The 20,592-nt window shown below is 49.7% G+C and overlaps 1 protein-coding gene across 1 annotated transcript in view; it reads left to right on the top strand.

Annotated features, from left to right (window-relative positions):
- The first annotated feature begins 5,123 nt into the window (after positions 1 to 5,123).
- The window catches only part of DENND1C (DENN domain containing 1C), a 28,096-nt gene continuing 12,627 nt past the window's right edge, over positions 5,124 to 20,592 (top strand). Inside the window, exons 1-12 of the mRNA XM_056864638.1 lie at positions 5,124 to 5,140; positions 7,564 to 7,628; positions 10,204 to 10,247; positions 11,088 to 11,137; positions 11,734 to 11,853; positions 12,435 to 12,504; positions 12,820 to 12,900; positions 15,033 to 15,128; positions 16,305 to 16,358; positions 17,320 to 17,430; positions 18,819 to 18,919; positions 20,194 to 20,239. Of these exons, the coding sequence (XP_056720616.1) occupies positions 5,124 to 5,140; positions 7,564 to 7,628; positions 10,204 to 10,247; positions 11,088 to 11,137; positions 11,734 to 11,853; positions 12,435 to 12,504; positions 12,820 to 12,900; positions 15,033 to 15,128; positions 16,305 to 16,358; positions 17,320 to 17,430; positions 18,819 to 18,919; positions 20,194 to 20,239 (855 nt within the window). The remainder of the gene's footprint in view (positions 5,141 to 7,563; positions 7,629 to 10,203; positions 10,248 to 11,087; positions 11,138 to 11,733; positions 11,854 to 12,434; positions 12,505 to 12,819; positions 12,901 to 15,032; positions 15,129 to 16,304; positions 16,359 to 17,319; positions 17,431 to 18,818; positions 18,920 to 20,193; positions 20,240 to 20,592) is intronic.

Below are 20,592 nucleotides of genomic sequence, written 5' to 3'. Positions count from 1 at the left end.
GCTGAGTAGAATCATAAGACTTGGAAGGGGCCATACAGGCCATCTAGTCCAACCCCCTGCTTAATGCATAATCAGCCTAGAACATGAACACATGAAGCTGCCTTCTACTGAACCAGACCCTTGGTCCATCAAAGTCAGTATTGTATACTCAGAACTGCAGCGGGTCTCCGGCAGAGGTCTTTCACATCCCCTACTTGCCTAGTCCCTTCAACTGGACATGCTGGGGATTGAACCTGGGACCGTCTGCATGCCAAGCAGAGGCTCTGCCACTGAGCCATAGCCCTTCCCTAAAACATGAAGCTGCCTTATCCTGAATCAGACCCTTGGTCCATCAAAGTCAGTATTGTCTACTCAGAATGGCAGCGGGTTTCCGGGGTCTCAGGCAGAGGTCTTTCACATCACCTGCTTGCCTGGTCCCTTTAACTGGAGATGCCAGGGATTGAACCTGGGACCTTCTGCATGCCAAGCAGATGCTCTTCCACTGAGCCACGGCCCCATCCCTGATAAATGTTTGTCCGGCTGATGCTTGAAGACTGCCAGTGAAATCAGTGGTGTGAAATGGCTTCTAAAGTGGAAAAGGAAAAGGATGTGTGTTAAACTCTAACCATTCCTTTGTCACCAAAGTCTCCCCCCGCCCCCATGCTAAAATTCCAGCAGCAAGAAGAACAATTGGGAGACATACCCCAATCGCTGCTTTAACATTTCAATTATGGTAGACCGGTGTTTAAAACAATCCTGTCTGTGCCTCTGTTGACACTTAAAACCTGAAGGTGTATTTTGTGCTTCCATCAGGGTAAAGTCTTGAAAGAAACCCTGGAAAAACTAGTCTGACCTGGCCCTCTCCTCTAAGCAACTGTTAATTTACTTAATAGAGCACAAGGAAAGGTGGGGCACTACCCGGGTGCAGGACACATGAGTTTAGGTGGTGGAACAAGCTCTTCTTCCACAGTTAACCAGTCCTGCGTAAATAATACAGTATGACTTCCATTTTGGTAATTACGCTGCTGAATAGTACCCTTCAGCTATCTGTTAATTCAGGAGCCTGAAGGGTCTGAGGATCTAGATTTTGTTTCCAGAGTTTTGTGGGTGCTGCAATTAGAGGGAAAGTACTACTAAGACAGATGACAATTGCCTACTAGTTATTCGTAAATTGCTGCTGTGATGGTAGCTTTTGTTTTTGTATTAATATTTAATTTTAAAAAAGGGGGAAAGTACTAAGTAGAATACATGGTGCATAATTGGGCTTCTCGGTTTTTCATTTTAAAACTAAGTTCCTAATCCCTTGCGGTTGTAAAAAGATGTTTTGAGGGCGTGCCCGCTGACGTCTCAGGGAGTGGAGGAGCAGCCGTGGGCAGAAGGAGAGATTTGTGCTGCAGGTGGGAAGGAGCTTTAAATACAACCGGAGCACTTCATACAGGTCTTTTCCTGTCCTTAAAGAAAAATAAGATGGTCCCTCTTCATTTTTGTGCAGCCTGGGAGATGTTTGGTGGCTTTGAGCAATGGGTTCCTATAGAGCAGGGTTCCCCAACATGTAGGATTGCCCGGTCCCTCTTCACCACTGGCGGGAGGTTTTGGGGGCAGAGCCTGAGGAGAGAAGTCTTTGGGGAGGGGAGGGACTTCAATGCCATAGAGTCCAATGGCCAGAGCTGCCATTTCCTCCAGGTGAACTGATCTCTATCGGCTGGAGATCAGTTGTAATAGCAGGAAATCTCCTGCTAGTACCTGGCGGTAGGCAACCCTACCAACATGGGCACTGTGACGCCCACCTTTACTTTTCTAGGTGCCTGCCAAGCGTTTTGGGAAGTGGGTGGGACCAGTATAAGGCAGGGCTTGCTGTGGGCTGCCCTCGCTCAAATGAAAGGGTTTTCCACTGGAGGGTGAGGACTGGTAAGCAGCTGTTTAGGAGCAAGAAAGGCCGTCCCTGGGCTCTCCCCTCCCCACCAGCTCCGCATTCCGGACAAACCCAGCCAGTGCTGAGTAAATGGTAGCAGAACCAATTCTGAACCCCCTGGAGTGTGTTGGCAGCTGGGGTTTGGGCCCCATTCTGGACGCTTGCGTCCCAAGGAAAGCAGAGGCTTCCCAAATGCATTCCTGTCTTGTCATGGAGCGGTTGCTGTTCAGTCCTAAGCAAGGGAAATAAAGCGTTGCCGGTGGGCCTTAAGCTTGGACAGAGGGACAAAAGCGGTCCAGGCGCAACAGAGGTGCTTTGGGCTTGATCCTATGCAATACCCAAAGTTGGCGGAAAGTTTGGAGGCTCTGCCTTTGAAGCGGCGGTTACCTGCACAACCAGGAACAAGGAGACCTCCGAGAGCAGCTGTGGCCATCCACGGAGGTGGTGGTCTTTCCCTGGAGGTTTTTAAGCAGAGGCTAGACGGCCATCTGACAGCAAGGCTGAGTCTGTGACCTTAGGCAGATCACGAGAGGGAGGGCAGGAAGAGTTGCGTCGGTGTTTGGCTCTCGTGGCCATTCCTTACATGCCCAGGGAAATGCGGATTGCCACTTGGGGGTCAGGAAGGAATTTTCCTCCAGGCTGGATTCGCCAGGGATCCTGGGGGGTCCCCCCCACCCCCATGTTCTGGGCATGGAGGAAGGGATCGCTGGGGGTGTGAGGGGGGAGGTAGTTGTGAATTTCCTGCATTGTGCGCGGGGTTGGACTAGATGACCCTGGCGGTCCCTTCCAACTCTATGATTCTATGAAATGTTCTGAGTACCTTCCATGTGAGTAGACTCACAAGGCTATCGTGCGTGGATATCCCTTCGGTCCAGGCCTCTGTGCTCATGGTGGGCACACCCTGTCCTCTCTTTCAAAAGCCTTTTCTTAGCTTGCATTGTCAGAGAGAGAGAGAGAGAGAGAACTGGCACTGTTTTCTGCATGAAAGAGCATCCTGGCCCGGCCGCTCTGGGGAGATGCATCAGCCCAACAATGCGCCCCTTTGTGTGGTCGAGAAATCCAGCAGAGGGAGGGGGAGGGCCGGGCACCACCTGGAATGACCTTTGTTTTCTGTTCCTGCACTCTGGTGTCAGCTCAGAAGTTGGGTGTCAGAAGGAGACAGGCGCGAACTGGGCAGGACTCAAATCCACGGCTGCGGGGGGTTGGCCATCCAGATAGCCCCCACCCTCTTGGTCTAGAAGAGCAGGCAGGGACGCTGTTCTGGCACAAACCCCACTACTGTGAGCAGCAGTAGCAGAAATGCTGAAGAAGAGGAAGAGTTGTTTTTATAAGCCGACTTTCTCTAACACTTAAGGGAGAATCAAACCGGCTTACAATCACCTTCCCCTCCCCACAACAGACACCCTGTGAGGTAGGTGGGGCTGAGAGAGCTCTAAGAGAGCTGTGACTAGCCCAAGGTCACCCAGCAGGCTTCATGTGAAGGAGTGGGGAATCAAACCTGGTTCACCAGATTAGAGTCCACTGCTCCAGACCACCACTCTTAACTGCTACACCACGCTGGCAGCGCAGTTACCAAGGACTGAACAAGGAGGACCTTCCCTCGCTGCCTCTTAAAGATGGGCAGGATTGGTTACAGTGGAGATCTTTTGAGCCCCTTTCTGTCAAGCGCACGAAGCCACCCTTCAGTTAGGCAGCTTTGAGAGGGGGGACCTTGTGCCACAGAAAATGTGGAAGTATGACAAGTGGTACCAGCTGCTATTGCTCATGTTTTAAAAATAGAGTTGAGCAAATGCTGCATCTATGTTTTGAGGGCGTGTGGAAGCCATGCACGAGCTTCCCGGTGTATAACGTGTGTGCTTCTCCCTTTCACGGGAAAGCCTGCTCCTCTGCGTGCCAGATTGTCACCGTGCCCTCAATGAATAATTTATTATGGCCGTACATTAATAGTGCTTATGGGAACACACACACATTAAAATATATATTAAAAAGGCAAATATATTTTTTAAAAAACAAATATATGTCACTGAATCAACACCGTATTGCGGTGGACTCTGGCAGCTGCACAGTATCTGGCAACTTCACCCAAGGTTTCAGATTCAAGGATTATGCCTATTATATTTGGTGCTGCGGAGCACAGGCAGGATAATGCTGCTGCAGTCGTCTTGCTTGTGGGCTTCCTAGAGGCACCTGGTTGGCCACTGTGTGAACAGACCGCTGGACTTGATGGGCCTGGGTCTGAGCCAGCATGACCTTAATTATGTTTTTACGGAGGATGGGAATAATAAATAGGTGTCAACAGTCATTACAGAAGAGGATGCAGGCACGCATGTCCAGCCATTCCCATTTCCCCAGTAGCGCAAGGGCATAACGTGAGAGCCAATGTGGTGTAGTGGTTAAGAGCAGTGGTTTGGAGCGGTGGATTCTGATCTGGAGAACTGGGTCGGTTTCCCCACGCCTCCACATGAAGCCAGCTGGGTGACCTTGGGCTAGTCACAGCTCTCTTAGAGCTCCCTCAGCCCCACCTACCTCACAGGGTGACTGATGTGGGGAAGGGAAGGGGCTTGTAAGCTGTTTTGATTCTTAAGTGGTAGAGAAAGTCAGCATGTAAAAACCAACTCTTCTTCTTCCTCTTCCTCCTCTTCTTCCTCGCCCACCATCAGACGGCAGCCCCTACCCATGCAGGGATATGTGTCCAGTGGGTAGCTAGTAGCCATGAGCTATCAAAGGCAATGCACCTCTAGCTGGTTCCCAGCAAGCAGGCGAGTCTTCACAGCGGATGCTTGCAACAATTCTTGTGCTTCTCCACAGTGCTCCCCACCGGCGCACGAGGAGGACTGGGGGAAACCCGAAGCAAACCTAAAGGGAAGAGCATCCTTAGAGAGTAGACCTTCGCTCATCCTCACATGGTCAGAACGTGGAGTTGATCCCAAACTCTGGTTGGCCCTCCCTGGTGGTCAAGCAAGCTGGGAAGAAAGCAAAGAAAGCGAAACAAGCAAAGAAGCAAACGACTGTCTCCCCACACCCCACACCCTGCACCACAGCTGAGATCGAAGGCCCAACCAGACCTTGCACTTCCTCTCACAAGAAGCCACACAGGAAATACTTTTTTTGAAATGCACCAAACCGAGCTGCTGAGACTGTTTGCAGCCTTCGGTCCTCTCTTGGGGATGGAAGGGCGAGCTGTCTGGTTCGGTGCTTCCACGGGATGATGTGAGAGAAGGAACCCAGGACCATGGGCTCGCGCATCAGGTAAGATCCCCAGCCCAGCTCCGGTGCTGTGAGCCACAGGACGGGCCCCCATTTCTGCCCATCGTGGTTTTTGCAGGGCAGAAAGCGAAGCCATATCTCTGGCCCTTCAGATGGGAACCTGAGAGACTTTATCTCGCCAGGGATTTAAGGGATGCACTCTCGGGGTCTCCCAAGCTTGCTTAGGACAACGCTTTAGCTCAGGCATGGTTGTCTTTGGTTCCTTGAAAACATTGCTCTCCCATACAACAGCTTGGATTCTGGAGCAACAGAAAACAACTTGGTACCATCCTCTATATGGTGCCAAGTTGTTTTCTGTTGCCCCAGAAGGTGAGACCAGAACCAACGGGTTGAAATTAAATCAAAGGAGTTTCCGTCTAGACATCAGGAAGAACTTTCTAACTGTTAGAGCGGTTCCTCAGTGGAACCGGCTTCCTCGGGAGGTGGTGGGGTCTCCTTCCATGGAGGTTTTTAAGAAGAGGTTAGATGGCCATCTGTCAGCAATGCTGATTCTATGACAATAGGCAGATGATAAGAGGGAGGGCATCTTGGCCATCTTCTGGGCATGGAGTAGGGGTCACTGGGCATGGAGTAGGGGTCACTGGGGGGGAGGTAGTTGTGAATTTCTTGTATTGTGCCGGGGGTTGGACTAGATGGCCCTGGTGGTCCTTTCCAACTCTATGATTCTATGAGTCAAACCCCAGGAAGGCCCAAGAATCTCCTGAGGAATGACGACCACCCTGCTGGGTGTGTGTTTGGAACAGAACAACAAAAAGGGGGGAAACCTCAACTAAATATGCAGAGAGAGCTTCAAAGGTTGAGCTACAAACTATACGCTATAACAAAATAACTACATTTATTGCAAGGTGTACACTATAAAATTGTGAAAAACACAGGGCCTGGAACGCAGGGTACATATAAAACTATCTGTTATAAAATTCTTATACACAGTTGATGTACAATCCATGTAATTGACCAATGCTAGACCTGTAGAAAAGACGAGTCCAGTAGCACTTTAAAGACTCACAAAAAGTTTGGCAGGGTATGAGCTTTCACTTCTTCAGATGCAGATACAGCTGTGAGCTGTGGCTCACAAAAACTCACACCCTGCCAGAAATTTTGTTAGTCTTTAAGATGCTACTTGGCTCCAGTTCTTTTCTACTGCTAGTGACAGACTAACACGGCGACCCATCGTGATCCAATTCTAGACCAGAGGCGTTTCAGCCTGAATAGGCCTTCTTCAGTGGTCATAAATCCAGAAAGTTATAGAGAACACATCTGGAAATGACCCTTATGAGAGTGTGTGTTTGGCCCAAGGGAAAGGCTTTTGGGAATTGTGTGGCGGGATTCAGCAATTGTGATTGTGACAACCTGGAACCTGAAGCTGCTGTAAGGGGGGTGATTGGCAGAATGACTGGGAGAGGGGGGAGAGAGGAAAAAGCCCTTCCGCCCTGAAATCTCCAAGGCAGGATGGACATCGATGTACCCTCAGCTGGGGCAGCGGCCAAGGCCCCTGCCTCCTGGTGGGGCCCACTGCTGAAAGCCAGTGTGGTGTAGTGGTTAAGAGCAGTGGACTCTAATCTGGAGAACCGGGTTCGATTCCCCACTCCTCCACACGAAGCCTGCTGGGTGACCTTGGGCTAGTCACAGCTCCCTCTGAACTCTTCCTATCTCACCAGGTGTCTGTTGTGGGGAGAGAAAGGGAAGGGGATTGTAAGCCAGTTTGAGACTCCTTAAAAAGGTACAGAACATCAGCATATAAAAACCAACTCTTCTTCTTCTTCCGACTCTCTGTTCTCTTCTCATGCCTGCAGTCACACCCCGCCACTGCCTGCTTGGGAGTGCTTTGGCACTGGTGTTCCCAGCTGCCTAGGGCGTGTGGGTAGTGTGCCAGGTACCAGCATTTCTGGTGGCACTCCCGGCCCCATCGGGGGAAAGGGCATGCAGGCAGGTGGGCAGAGAGCTTGCAAGAGGGCAAAAGAAGGATGTACAGGCGAGTGGGTGCTTGTGGGTGGTAGACAAGAAGGGTGGTCTAGGAGTCAGCACGGGGGGGGGCACTCTCTTCCAGGGACCCCCAAAACCAGGAACTGGCCCTGCCCCAAGACAAACAGCCAAGCACTTTCCCCTAGAGTGGCATTTACCTGAGTTGTCCCAAGGGTTGTGAATCACCCCCTTGGCAAGCAGGGCTCTCCCTCCCCAACCCCAGCGTTTCTCTCAGATCAGGGTTGCCATCCCCAGGCTGGGAAATTCCTGGAGGTTTGGGAGGAGTGGAGTCTTGAGAGGACAGAGTTTGGGGCGGGGAGGGAGCTCAGCAGAGATGCAATGCTACGGAGTCCACCCTCCAAAGCAGCCATTTTCTCCAGGGGAACTAGTTTCCGTCGTCTGGAGATCAGCATATAAAAACCAACTCTTCTCTTCTTCCCCAGGGAAAACCCCCAGAAAATATTTGACTTGTTCTTTGAAGCTGCCTGCCCGACGCCAGCGGAGTATGGTGAGTTCTCTCTGTCTGTCATGGTCAAATAACATAAAAGAAGGTTGTAGAAGGCCTGAGCACAGCACTGGACTCCTTGGAAGAAAGGCGAGATAAAAATGGAAGAATTAATTGGGGATTGGCTTCTCTGCAGTGCTGTCTTATAAGGGGGGACATGGGAGAGTTTTTAAAAATTGTGCCTGGTATGGAGAACTATGTATGGGTGTGAAAGCTGGACAATGAAGAAAGCTGATAGGAAGAAAGTAGATTCCTTTGAAATGTGGTGTTAGAGGAGAGTTTTACGGATACCGTGGACTGCCAAAAAAAACAAATCAGTGGGTTATAGATCAAATCAAGCCTAAACTGACCCTAGAAGCTAAAATGACTCAACTGAGGCTACTGAAGGCAGCAGGAAAAGAGGAAGACCCAACAGGAGATGGACTGACTCCATAAAGGAAGCTATGGCCCTCAGTTTGCAAGACCTGAGCAAGGCTGTCAAATATAGGATGTTTTCGAGGACATTGATTCATAGGGTTGCCATGAGTCAGAAGTGACTTAACGGCACTTAACACACACACACACGGAGAATGTCGACAGAGGTGTCATTTTTGCCCTTTCCTTAACAATAGATCTTGAGTTCACCCTAAAACCTCATGGGCAGCAAATTCAGGGCAAACATAGAAATTACTGTAATTCTAGGAGATCTCCAGCCACCAACTGGAGGATGCCAACTCTCCGTCACACCATCACTCCAATTTCCACTGCATTCTCCCCCCCCCCTCCACCTAGGGTTGTCAGGTCCCTTTTCACCACTGGTGGGAGGTTTTGGGGGCAGAGCCTGAAGGGGCGGGGTTTGGGGAGGGGAAGGACTTCAATGCCACAGAGTCCAATGGCCAAAGTGGCCATTCTCTCCAGGTGAACTAATCTCTATTGGCTGGAGATCAGTTGTAATAGCAGGACATCTCCAGCTAGTACCTGGAGGTTGGCAACCCTAACTCCTCTGTCCTACCAAGCAGCGGCAAGGGTGAGGGGCAGCTGGCAGTATGTCTTACTGCTACTGAGGACAACCTAGCAGCCTTGACTTCTGGCTATTCCCTGAAAATGATGTCACACCATCAGCATGACATAATTTCCATCCTCCCTGCCCTCCTCCCTCTCTCACTGGTTGCCAACCAATGACTGCCAGCCCTGGAGTGTGCGTGTGCCACCCCAAGATGGTTTGAGGTGGCAGTTGGAGCCTTGCAAATACTGCAGGTAAAAATAAGCAAATTAGGGGGAATGGAAAATCTCTGCCTCAACCGTGCAACCAAAGGAAATTAGTCATATGGATGCAAAAACCTTCCCCCTTCCCCCTCACAGTCCAAAACAGCGTGGAGCTCTTTCATCATCTCCTGCTGGCCTGTTTCCTTCCTGTGTACACATGAGCAATTGCCTCTGCACCCCAGAAGGAACACAATGCACGTAACTGGGATTTTGAAAGGCCACAATTTTATTGACAGCGCTGCAGCACAGCCCAGACAAGCCCCTGACACAGGACTAGGGCTGCCAAGCTCCAGGTACTAGCTGGAGATCTGCGATTACAACTGATCTCCAGCCGACAGGGATCAGTTTCCCTGGAGAAAATGGCCGCTTTGGCCTTTGGACTCTATGGCATTGAAGTTCCTTCCCCAAACCCCACCCTCCTCAGGCTCCACCCTAAAAACCTCCCGCCGGTGGCAAAGAGGGACCTGGCAACCCTACAGAGGACAGCATTCTGGGGAAGAGAAGCGTCCCATCCAGAAGGACGCCACTTTTTAAGCTGTTGGTTGGAATGCAGCTGCCCAGCCAATGGACCCAAATGCCCAGAATCCACTTTGTGCTTAGGGTTGCCAACCTCCAGGTGGTAGCTGGAAATCTCCCACTTTTACAAGTAATCTCCAGGTGACAGAGATCAGTTCCCCTGGAGAAAAGGTAGAAGGTGGACTCTATGGCATTATACCCCATTGAAGTCCCCAAACCCTGCCTTCCTCAGGCTCCACCCTCAAAATCTCCAGGTTCACCTGGAGAAAATGGCCGCTTTGGCAATTGGACTCTATGGCATTGAAGTACCTCCCCTCCCCAAGCCCCGCCCTACTCATGCTCCACCCAAGAAACCTCCTGCCGGTGGCAAAGAGGGACCTGGCGACCCTACCTGTCATCCAATGTCAGAATTCCAAAGGTGCCCACAGGCTTAAAAAGGTTGGGGACCCCTGCAATAAGCAATGCAGTAGGACCAGGATTGTAAAATTTAGAAACCACGCCAAAAAAAGTATATGGCATGATAGAAAAATGCAAAAAAAAGTAAGAAAAAAAAGTGAGACCACAGAAGTAGAAGACAATACAGGAAGAGTACGATAATACATGTAATAAACAGTAGCATGGGATACGATACTATTTCCTTTATAAATGTGCTCTCCTGAACATCAAGGGTTAAAGGATCAGCTGAGCTCTTTGAGGGGAATAGACTTCAAAGGCAATCTGGATGCCTGTGGTCTGCCCCAGCAAGCTCTGCTTCCGTGTAGAGCCCCTGTGGATGGCATCTGTCTGCATGCACTCTCACCCTCTTCTCTCTCTGCAGATTCCCAAGTGCTTAGGCAGTTCCCTCTGGAGTTCGATGACCAGGTTTGTCCTGTTTGTATGACTGCTTGCCCATCTCTGTTATATTTCATCTCTTCTTTCTGCTTAGAGCCAGCGTGGTATAGTGGTTAAGAGTGGAGGACTCTAGTCTGGAGAACCGGGTTGGTTTCCCCACTCCTCCTCCATGTGAAGCCAGCTGGGTGACCTTGGGCTACAACACAAAAACACAACACATGAAGCTGCCTTATACTGAATCAGACTCTCAGTCCATCAAAGTCAGTATTGTCTACTCAGACTGGCAGTGGCTCTCCAGGGTCTCAGGCAGAGGTCTTTCACATCACCTATTTTACCTAGTCCCTTTAACTGGAGGTGCCGGGGATTGAACCTGGGACCTTCTGCATGCCAAGCAGAGGCTCTACCGCTGAGCCATGGTAGTTCTCTCTGAACTCTCTCAGCCCCACCTATCTCACAAGGTGTCTGTTGTGGGGGGAAGAAGGGAAGGAGATTGTAAGCCGGTTTGATTCTCCTTAAAAGGTAGAGAAAGTCGGCATATAAAAACCAACTCTTCTTCTGAAGAAGAAGAAATAGCAGTTCATAGGGGCCATTGCACACTGGGGAAACCACACAGGCTCTCAGTCCAAAACAGGCCCCTGCTGCATACCTGCTATTTAGAAAGAAAAATGCTTGGGGGCCCCAAACCCTGGGTCTCCACTCCTGGAGATTTGGGGATGGGGCCTGGAGAAGGCAACCTCCCCTCCCCAAACCCAGTTTCTCCAGGCCCCATCCCCAAATCTCCAGGAATTTCCCAATCTGGAGGTGACAACCTTATGCTTTGGTCAGGCTGATGTCTTGGTTATAACTGATGATCCACCTCTCTTTTCGCAGGAGTCAATTCAAATGCTTCCCAAGTTTTGCTTCCCTTTTGACATTGAGAGGTATGTGACAGGTGGACCTTACATGAATTAGAGATGTAGCACTTCCAGACATTTTGAAGCCATGGAAAAAGTGTAGTTTAGTTTTTCTGGTGGAGGTGGGTTAAGAGGGGAAAAACACATGCGGGGGAGGGGACTGAAATTTCTGCAATACTTACTTTCCCGTGAAACCTAAAGTTATTTCAATGCTTTAACAATGTAAAATGCATAATTTATAACTGAGCATGTACTAACAGTTCTAAAAAGCATTTAATTAATTCTGAAAGAAAAAAGTCCATAAGAGTTGGGATTTTTTTTTAGTGTTCCCCAGAATTTTATCCCATGAATATTTCTGGTTTTCCCCCAGACCTTCGCATCTCTGACATGCACACACTTCGTACATACTCCAAGGTTGCTACATGGTGTCAGGACAAGCACCTGCGTTTAATTTCTATCAATTTGCGCACATCTGACAAAGTAGGCTGTAGCCCACAAAAGCAGCTGTTGCAATAAATTTGTTAAATCTAAGGAATTTAAGAACTCTCGGCCATTTGGTCTGGTTTGTTGTCCTCCCCTTCCCCGCCAGCTTCTCTTAAACGTTTCCCTCGTTTCCTAACCAGGGTTAAGGAGAGTCCCGCAGTCCAGCACTTCACGTTTGCGCTCACTGACCTGGAAGGGAAGCAGCGCTTTGGCTTCTGCCGACTGGCCAAGGGCTTCCGCACCTGCCTGTGCATCCTCAGGTAGGAGGGTTCACCTGTGGTCTTGTCCTAGGGGCAGGATGGTCACATCAAGGAGTGTTCTTCCTAAACCGACTGGCAGCTAGGGTTGCCAACCTCCAGGTGGTGGCTGGAGATCTCCCTCTACTACAATTAATCTCCAAGCGACAGAAATCAGTTCCCCAGGGAGAAAATGGCCACTTTGGAAGGTGGACTCTATGGCCATTTATGCATGGGAGGTTTTGCCGCTCTCTAGGTGCACATTTCTCCCATCCGAACTCTCAAAACTCAAAAATAAGCCCCCAAGCAGAGTTCTGAGAATTCAGATGGGGAAAATGTGCATCTAGAGATTAGCAAATCCAAGGCAAAACCTCCCGTGCATAATGCCCTTATGCCCCACTGAAGTCCTTCCCCATCCCAAATCCTGCCCTTCTCAGGCTCCACCCCACCCCCCAAATCTCCAGGTATTTCTCATCCCGGAACTGGCAACCCTATTGCCAGCAGCTTTCCAGAGGCAGAGAAGGGTCTTTCTCAGCTCTTCTATGGAGGAACTTTTCACACGGGATCATGTGCTCTTCATTAACTGTCCGTTCTGCTTCTTACAGTTACTTACCCTGGTTTGAAGTTTTCTACAAGATCCTCAATAACATCGCTGACCACTTAGCCAAACAGCAGGTGAGAGCAGGAATTCTGGGTCCATTTTAGGATTTCCAACCTCCAGGTACTGGCTGGAGATCTCCTGCTATTACAACCGATCTCCAGCCGTTCCCCTGGAGAAAATGGTCGCTTTGGCCATTGGATTCTATGGCATTGAAAGTCCCTCCCCTCCCCAAACCCTGCCTTCCTCAGGCTCCGCCCCCCAAAGCTCCCACCAGTGGTGAAGAGGGACCTGGCAACCCTAGTCCATTTCCAGGCTGGGTCAGTTTCCTCATTTCTGGCATCCCACCTCCTCTTTCCCCCGCCAACTCTTCTCTGTCTCTTCTCCCTTAGTTCACCGAGCTGGACGAATTTTTATCCATGCTGTATCTTCACCCTGTGCCACAGTTCAACAGCCCCGTCAGCCTGGAATTTGTAAGTATTCCCTTCTCAGACATGTTAAAGTCTAGAGAGGTCCACAACTTTGGCTGTGGCTTCCCACCATTTTTGTTGACAAGAGATGACTTACATGCCGACAGTTTGTCCCAGCTTGGCTGCTACTGGGAAGCAGGAGGCCTGGTAACCCTACTTCTCCACCCCACAGCATAATGGTGCTTGTGTTCACTTGCTTCCCAGTTTCCCCCCCCCCATTTTTCTTGCAGTCTTTCCCAAACTTACTTTGCTGTGATGCTTTGGGAAAAGTCCCAGCAAAGCTGAGATGGCACCAGGCGGACAGGAAAGTCCAGATCTTCCCAGCCCCACCCACATCGGTGCCATATTCCACGCCCCAGTCCTCTGCAGCAACCCTTTCCCCTTTGCCATCAGAGCAATTGACACATGACTATAGCATTATAATTGTCTGTCTTTTGGGTTCTCCGAATTCCCAGCTTTTCATTTTAAAAAAAGATAGTCTTTCATACCTTTCATTGAGGACATATGCCTTTCCCCTTATATCTCCGCACCAAAAGGGGCTGGAGACTTCTTTAAATGAAAGCTGGGAATTCAGGTGACCTGCTACATTGTGACAATATTATAACACTATAATGATATGTCAAGTGCTGATTTTTTTAAGCCCTGAAAAAGCCACACACACACACCCTGGAGGCACTGGAGGGAGGGGATGGTTGCTGCAAGGGACTGAGGCAGAAAAAACGCCACGTGAAAGCTCTGCTGACTTTGCACTGTACTGGCAGCTGCAGCAGTTCAGAGAAAACAGAGTAACGCTGCGTTGTCGTTTCCAGATACATAACCAGAGGTGATGTTGCAGCTTCTCAGCAACACAACTTTTTCTAATTTGAACACATGATGCTGCCTTATACTGAATCAGATCCTTGGTCCATCAAAGTCAGTATTGTCTACTCAGACCAGCAGCGGCTCTCCAGGGTCGCAGGCAGGGGTCTTTCACATCACCTCCTTGCCTGATCCTTTTAACTGGAGATGTCGGGGATTGAACCTGTGACCTTCATGCATGGCAAGCAGATGCTCTGCCACTGAGCCACGGCCCCTCCCTAATTTTGCTCCTGCTACTTCACCAAATGGCAGTGGGAGCCCTGAGGCCAGGGTGGAAGGTTTTATACCCTCAAAATGCTTTAAGAAGCACCTGGACTAGCTTGAAATCTCAAGGCTGGCTCCCTGCCCCACCCCCCATGGAAAACTTAGACTGGAAACCAGACTGATCCCAACACAATCCTTCCCTTGTGTTTCTCGTTTTGCCTCCTGGGCCTCTGGCTTGGCAGGTCCATCTCATCTTTCCGTAGGGTTGCCAACCTCCAGGTACTTGGTAAACGATGACAGCAACAAGTTGCAAACAATGAATTTATATAATTAATAGTGGTATTAAAATATCATAGCCACTATCTTTTGTTCATGAGTATTTACAACGTGCAAGCAAGTTATTAACAGCTAGCGTGTAAGTATGGTATTTTTAATACGTTTATGATTCTTTTCTTATGCCAATTTGCGTTGTACATATTGTTTGTTTAAATTATGTAGTGGTCCCTGAGGAAGGCTTTAGCCGAAAAAGAAAGGTTACCTGATTTCTGTAGAAGTTGAAGTGGAACTTAACATACCTCTTGGACGGAAAGGAATGCAACATCCTTCAGAAAGAATTCTGAACTTAAGACGATATTTCTGTTAATGTGAATCGCTTATATGTTTGTGGGCATTGACCCTGTATTTATGTTATATAAAATTGTTGTGAATACTCATGAACCAAAGGTAGTGGATATGATATTTTAATACCACTATTAATTATATAAATTCTTGTTTGCAACTTGTTGCTGTCATCGTTTACCAATTAACTTTACAGCACACTAACGGTTGTTTGCCAAACCTCCAGGTACTAGCTGGAGATCTGCTGTTACAACTAATCTCCAGCCGATAGTGATCACTTCACCTGGAGAAAACGGCCGCTTTGGCCATTGGACTCTGTGGCATTGAAGTCCCTCCCCTCCCCAAACCCCGCCCTCCTCAGGCTCTGCCCCAAAAACCTCCAGGTATTTCCCAACCCGGATCTGGCAACCCTATCTTTCCGGGGTCCTTTTTTTAACCACTTGTTGTCCTGCAAGGACCCAAAGGTGACCCAATTGAAAATTACCACTGGGAAGGATCTGAACACACAACCCCAAGACTGGAGCCAAGATCTGAACTCTGGGTCAGCATCGGTGAGTGAGGAATCCAACGTATGCCAGACGACTCAGTGGTTCTTAGCTCTCTGTCCTCTCGCCCACTCACCCATGCGCTGTCCAGCTGCTCTGACCCCCCTGCCCCCAGACTTCAGCTCTACATCCAACAGAAGGAGCTGGTAGAGATCTGAGTTGGTAGACTGCACCACACCACTGAAGACTGCAGGCAGAGGGGGGTGTCGTTTTTTTTTAACTCTTCTCCATGCAAAAATCTCTCTGTGGTTTGTTTTTTACAGAAATAAACACCCAAACGTACCACCCGCAGTAGTATTAAACGGAAGATATAGAAATCTACCATATTCTGACAGACTTTGCCCATGCAATTCAAAGCAAATTGACACATTATCTCATAAGATGATGGGATGCCCCCTCTTTAAGCACCACCGAGATAAATGGATTACCCCCCATATTGGCGAGAATTCCTGCCCCCATAACAAGAGACTAAACAGTCCCCTTTTTGTTGATGGAGAGAGATCCAAATATAACATTGGCCGTGGCTAGGGTTGCCAACTTCCAGGTACTAGCTGGAGATCTCTTGCTATTACAACTGATCTCCAGGTGACAGAGGTCAGTTCCCCTGGAGAAAATGGCCACTTTGGCAATTGGACTCCATGGCATTGAAGTCCCTCCCCTCTCCAAACCCCGCCCTCTTCAGGCTCCACCCCAAAAACCTCCCGCCGGTTGCAAAGAGGGACCTGGCAACCCTAGCCATGGCCAAATGTCTCTCCAACATATTTTCCTCTAAGAAATCACTGCTCAGGGCCTGTGGGTCATAGGAGCAAAGAAGGAAAGGAAAGATATCAGGGTGAAAGGTTCTGTTTGCTTCCTTCTGTGTCAGCTTTCTCTTTTGCAAAGGGTTTATTTTTAATGTTAGGGGAGCATGCACGAAATGTGATTTCCCTCACCTGCTTCGTTCGTGGAGGGGTGCAGTCCGTCCCTTGTAGCTCGGCCACCTTGTTCTGCTGCATAGACTAAAAACCTGTGATCTTTGCCTTTCGTGTCTTCTGGTGGAGCAGACTCTGTCCCTGACTAATCTTGCCACTCAGCGAATGCCCATGAGCGCCTTTGGCTCCGATTGCTGCCAGCACTAATTTTGCCTCCCTTTGGCCCCTTTACACCAATCAGCTTGGCAACCCCTCTTCTTCTCCCTTCCAGGCTTCCTACTTCATTGGGCCTGATCACAGCAAACTGCCCACAATCCCAGAAAGCGTAAGTAACGTTGCTTGCACTGTGGACCTTTGTGGTGGGGGTGAGGGGTATACTTGGCATAGACAGCTTTGCTGGCAATCGTGCCCCCTGGGTTTAGGGTTGCCACATCCCTCTTCACCACTAGTGGGAGGTTTTTGGGGTGGAGCCTGAGAAGGGTGGATTTTGGGGAGGGGAGGGACTTCAATGCTATAGAGTCCAATGGCCAAAGCGGCCATTTTCTCCAAGTGAACTGATCTCTATCGTCCAGAGATCAGTTGTAATAGCAGGAGATCTCCAGCCAGTACCTGGGGGTTCACGCGTAACAAAATAACAGCAGTGAAGAAGGTGTGCTACACACAGAATTTTTGAAAATGCTATATAATATATTAAACAAGTTGCATATATCAGCTCACTACATATAAAGGAAATTCAAGCAATGTCCATGGCTAGTGCCATAAAACTCCTTGAGACCAAAGTCCATAAGGTTGATCTCCCCAGAGTAGAAAAACAGATGCAGGCACCAACCAGGCATTGTTAGGGTTGCAAAATCTCCAGGTACTAGCTGGAGATCTCCTGCTATTACAACTGATATCCAGCCGATAGAGATTAGTACCCCTGGAGAAAATGGCCCCTTTGCCAATCAAGGTACAATGACCGCGTAGTGGAGATATGGTATCAATAAATCCTAGTAGGATCAGTACGGTAGTCACCATGAATCCTTCATGCAAACTAGAGAGGGATCCAGGTATAACCCTGTTTCGACAGAGTCTTCATCAGGATTCAACACGGACTGCTAAGTAGCCTGTTCACATGCTGACTGGGACACGGACGTTCTCCAGTACCTGGAGGTTGGCAACCCTATTCTGATGTGAGGAGAGAGGGCAGAGTAGGTGAAGGTGGGGTGGGGTTCCAGAAAGGAGAAATGGTGGGCACGCGGCACCATCTTTGCCCCCGTGAGTCTAACCGCTGGCACCTCCCACAGAGGAACCTCACCGAGTTCGTTGTGGCTGTGGATGTGAACAACATGCTGTGGCTCTACGCAAGCCTGCTCCACGAGAGACGGATCCTGCTCACCTCCAGCAAGCTCAGCACGGTAAGGGGCACAATACAAGGGACACGCCGGGGAGGGTCTCCCACATCGCCACTGGTGCAGCCCACGAGCCGGGCCAGATCGGCGAGCATTTGCACGGATCTGCAGACAGCTTCCCAAAGCAAAGACTGTGTCATGCCTCATACGGGCACCAAGTCAAATGTAACAAGAGTGTGAGATTTCAAGCTCTCTAGAGCGCTCGTTCATGAAGAATTCTAGAGAATTTCAAACCTGCAAAGGGGTAGTATTATGTGGCGCCACTGTAGCTTTGCCAAGTGCCTGCTAATGGCTGGCAAACTCCCGGCAATTACTGCTGCTGCCCACCGACGCTCAGCTGGTTGGCAGGCAGAAGCAGGCTGGCCAAATGGGGGAGGGGGAATCAGCGATTATTGCCATGTGATGATGTCACTTCCGGTGCAAACTCGTCACGTGGTGGCCACAATCACTGCCACCCCCCTGCAGTAAGTACCCTCCTGCTCCCATCTCCTGCCAGTTGCTAGGCACCAACCAGGCATTGTTAGGGTTGCAAAACCTCCAGGTACTAGCTGGAGATCTCCTGCTATTACAACTGATATCCAGCCGATAGAGATCATTTTCCCTGCAGAAAATGGCCACTTTGACAATTGGACTCTATGGCATTGTGTTCAGTTTTGGGCACCACAATTTAAGAAGGATGTAAACAAGCTGAAACGTGTCCAGAGAAGGGCAACAAAGATGGTGAGGGGTCTGGAGACCAAATCCTATGAGGAAAGGTCGAAGGAGCTGGGTATGTTTAGCCTGAAGAGGAGAAGACTGAGAGGGGATATGATAACCATCTTCAAGTCCTTGAAGGGCTGTCATAGAGAGGAGGGTGCCGAGTTGTTTTCTGTGGCCCCAGAAGGTCAGCCCAGAACCAATGGGTTGAAATTAAATCAAAAGAGTTTCCGTCTAGACATTAGGAAGAATTTTCTGACAGTGAGAGCGGTTCCTCGGTGGAACCGGCTTCCTCGGGAGGTGGTGAGCTCTCCTTCCCTGGAGGTTTTGAAGCAGAGGCTAGATGGTCATCTGTCAGCAATGCTGATTTTTTGACCTTAAGCAGATGATGAGAGGGAGGGCATCTTGGCCATCTTCTGGGCATGGAGTAGGGGGTCACTGCGGGTGTGGGGGGGGAGGTAGTTGTGAATTTCCTGCATTGTGCAGGGGGTTGGACTAGATGACCCTGGTGGTCCCTTCCAACTCTATGATTCTATGATTCATTGAAGTCCCTCCCCTCCCCAAACCCCGCCCTCCTCAGGCTCCACCCCCAAAATCTCCAGGTATTTCCCAACCGGGAGCTTGCAACCCTAGGTGTTGTGTCTGGCTGCTTCCGAAGGGAGTTTTGATGAATGGCCTGCTTCCTTTTCTTCTTGCAGTTAACTGCCTGTGTGCAGGCCTCCGCCGCCATGCTGTATCCCATGAACTGGCAACACATCTACATCCCGGCGCTGCCCGCACACCTCCTGGACTACTGCTGGTGAGCAGACATGCCTTCTTTCTTATGTATTTACTTTATGTATTTTTGTGCCACATCTTCAGAGTCCAGTTCAAGGTGGCAGAAGAACATTAAAAGCACAAGTTGCATAAAATTACCCATAAAACAGAAGCAGACCATTAAAGGGAAAACCTCTAATTAAAAGCCGGGGTAAAAAGATGTGTTTTAGCCTGTCGCCTAAAAGAAAGTAAAGTAGAGGAGAAGACTGAGAGGGGATATAATAACCATCTTCAAGTACTTGAAAGGCTGTCATAGAGAGGAGGGTGCCGAGTTGTTTTCTGTTGCCCCAGAAGGTCCGACCAGAACCAACAGGTTGAAATTAAATCAAAACAATTTCTGGCTAAACATTAGGAAGAACTTCCTGACAGCTAGAGCAGTTCCTCAGTGGAACAGGCTTCCTCGGGAGGTGAACACACATGAAGCTGCCTTCTACTGACTCAGACCCTTGGTCCATCCAAGTCAGTATTGTCTACTCAGACCAGCAGTGGCTCTCCAGGGTCTCAGGTAGAGGTATTTCACATCACCTACTTACCTAGTCCCTTTAACTGGAGATGCCGAGGATTGAACCGGGGACCTTCTGCATGCCAAGCAGATGCTCTACAAACTGAGCCACAGCCCCTCCTTCCCTGGAGGTTTTTAAGAAGAAGCTAGATGGCCATCTGTCAGTAATGCTGATTCTATGACCTTAGGCAGATCATGAGAGGGAGGGAACCCTTGGCCATCTTCTGGGCATGGAGTAGGGGGTCGCTGGGGGTGTCAGGGGGAGAGCCAGTTGTGAATTCCCTGCATTATGCAGGGGGTTGGACTAGATGACCCTGGTGGCCCTTCCAACTGTATGATTCTATGAGGCACCAGGCAACCCGTAAGGGGAGAGCATTCCAAGGCAAGCTGTCACCACAGAAAATTGCTTCCCCCCCTTCATAGAATCATAGAATAGAATAATAGAATGACAGAGTTGGAAGGGATCACCATGGTCATCTAGTCCAACCCCCTGCACAATGCAGGAAATTCACAACTACCTCCCCCCCCACACCCCCAGTGACCCCTACTCCATGCCCAGAAGGTGTCCAAGATGCCCTCCCTCTCATGATCCTTCAGCGGGCCTGCTTCCACCTGCCGACCAACTGAGGGTCAGCGGGCAGTCCAGTTAATTAGCGGGCAATTGCCCACCATAACCAAGGAAATCGGAATCCTATTCTTGCCCAAGAGCACTAAACCTTGACCCACATGTAACTTCTACCGTCTTGCCTCTGCAGTGCCCCTATGCCTTACCTCATCGGAGTCCACACCAGCCTCATGGAGGTGAGTTTGCAATTCCGTCCCACTCCTAGAGGAGGAACGAAGCCGGCTCAAGCGATCATGGCATCAGACTATTGTCCCAGAGCCTACATGTTACAGTCTGTAACATTTGGGACTTAAGAGCCAGCGTGGTGTCGTGGTTGAGAGCGGTGGTTTGGAGCGGTGGACTCTGATCCGGAGAACCGGGTTTGATTCCCCCACTCCTCCACATGAGTGGTGGAGGCTAATCTGGTGAACCAGGTTGGTTTCCCCACTCCTCCACACAAAGCCTGCTGGGTGACCTTGGGCTAGTCACAGCTCTCTCAGCTCCACCTACCTCACAGGGTGTCTGTTGTGGGGAGGGGAAGGGAAGGTGA

Source organism: Euleptes europaea, chromosome 1 (genome assembly GCF_029931775.1).
Source record: "Euleptes europaea isolate rEulEur1 chromosome 1, rEulEur1.hap1, whole genome shotgun sequence".
NCBI classification, from domain to species: domain Eukaryota; kingdom Metazoa; phylum Chordata; class Lepidosauria; order Squamata; family Sphaerodactylidae; genus Euleptes; species Euleptes europaea.
This window is presented reverse-complemented; position numbering and strand designations above follow the sequence as displayed.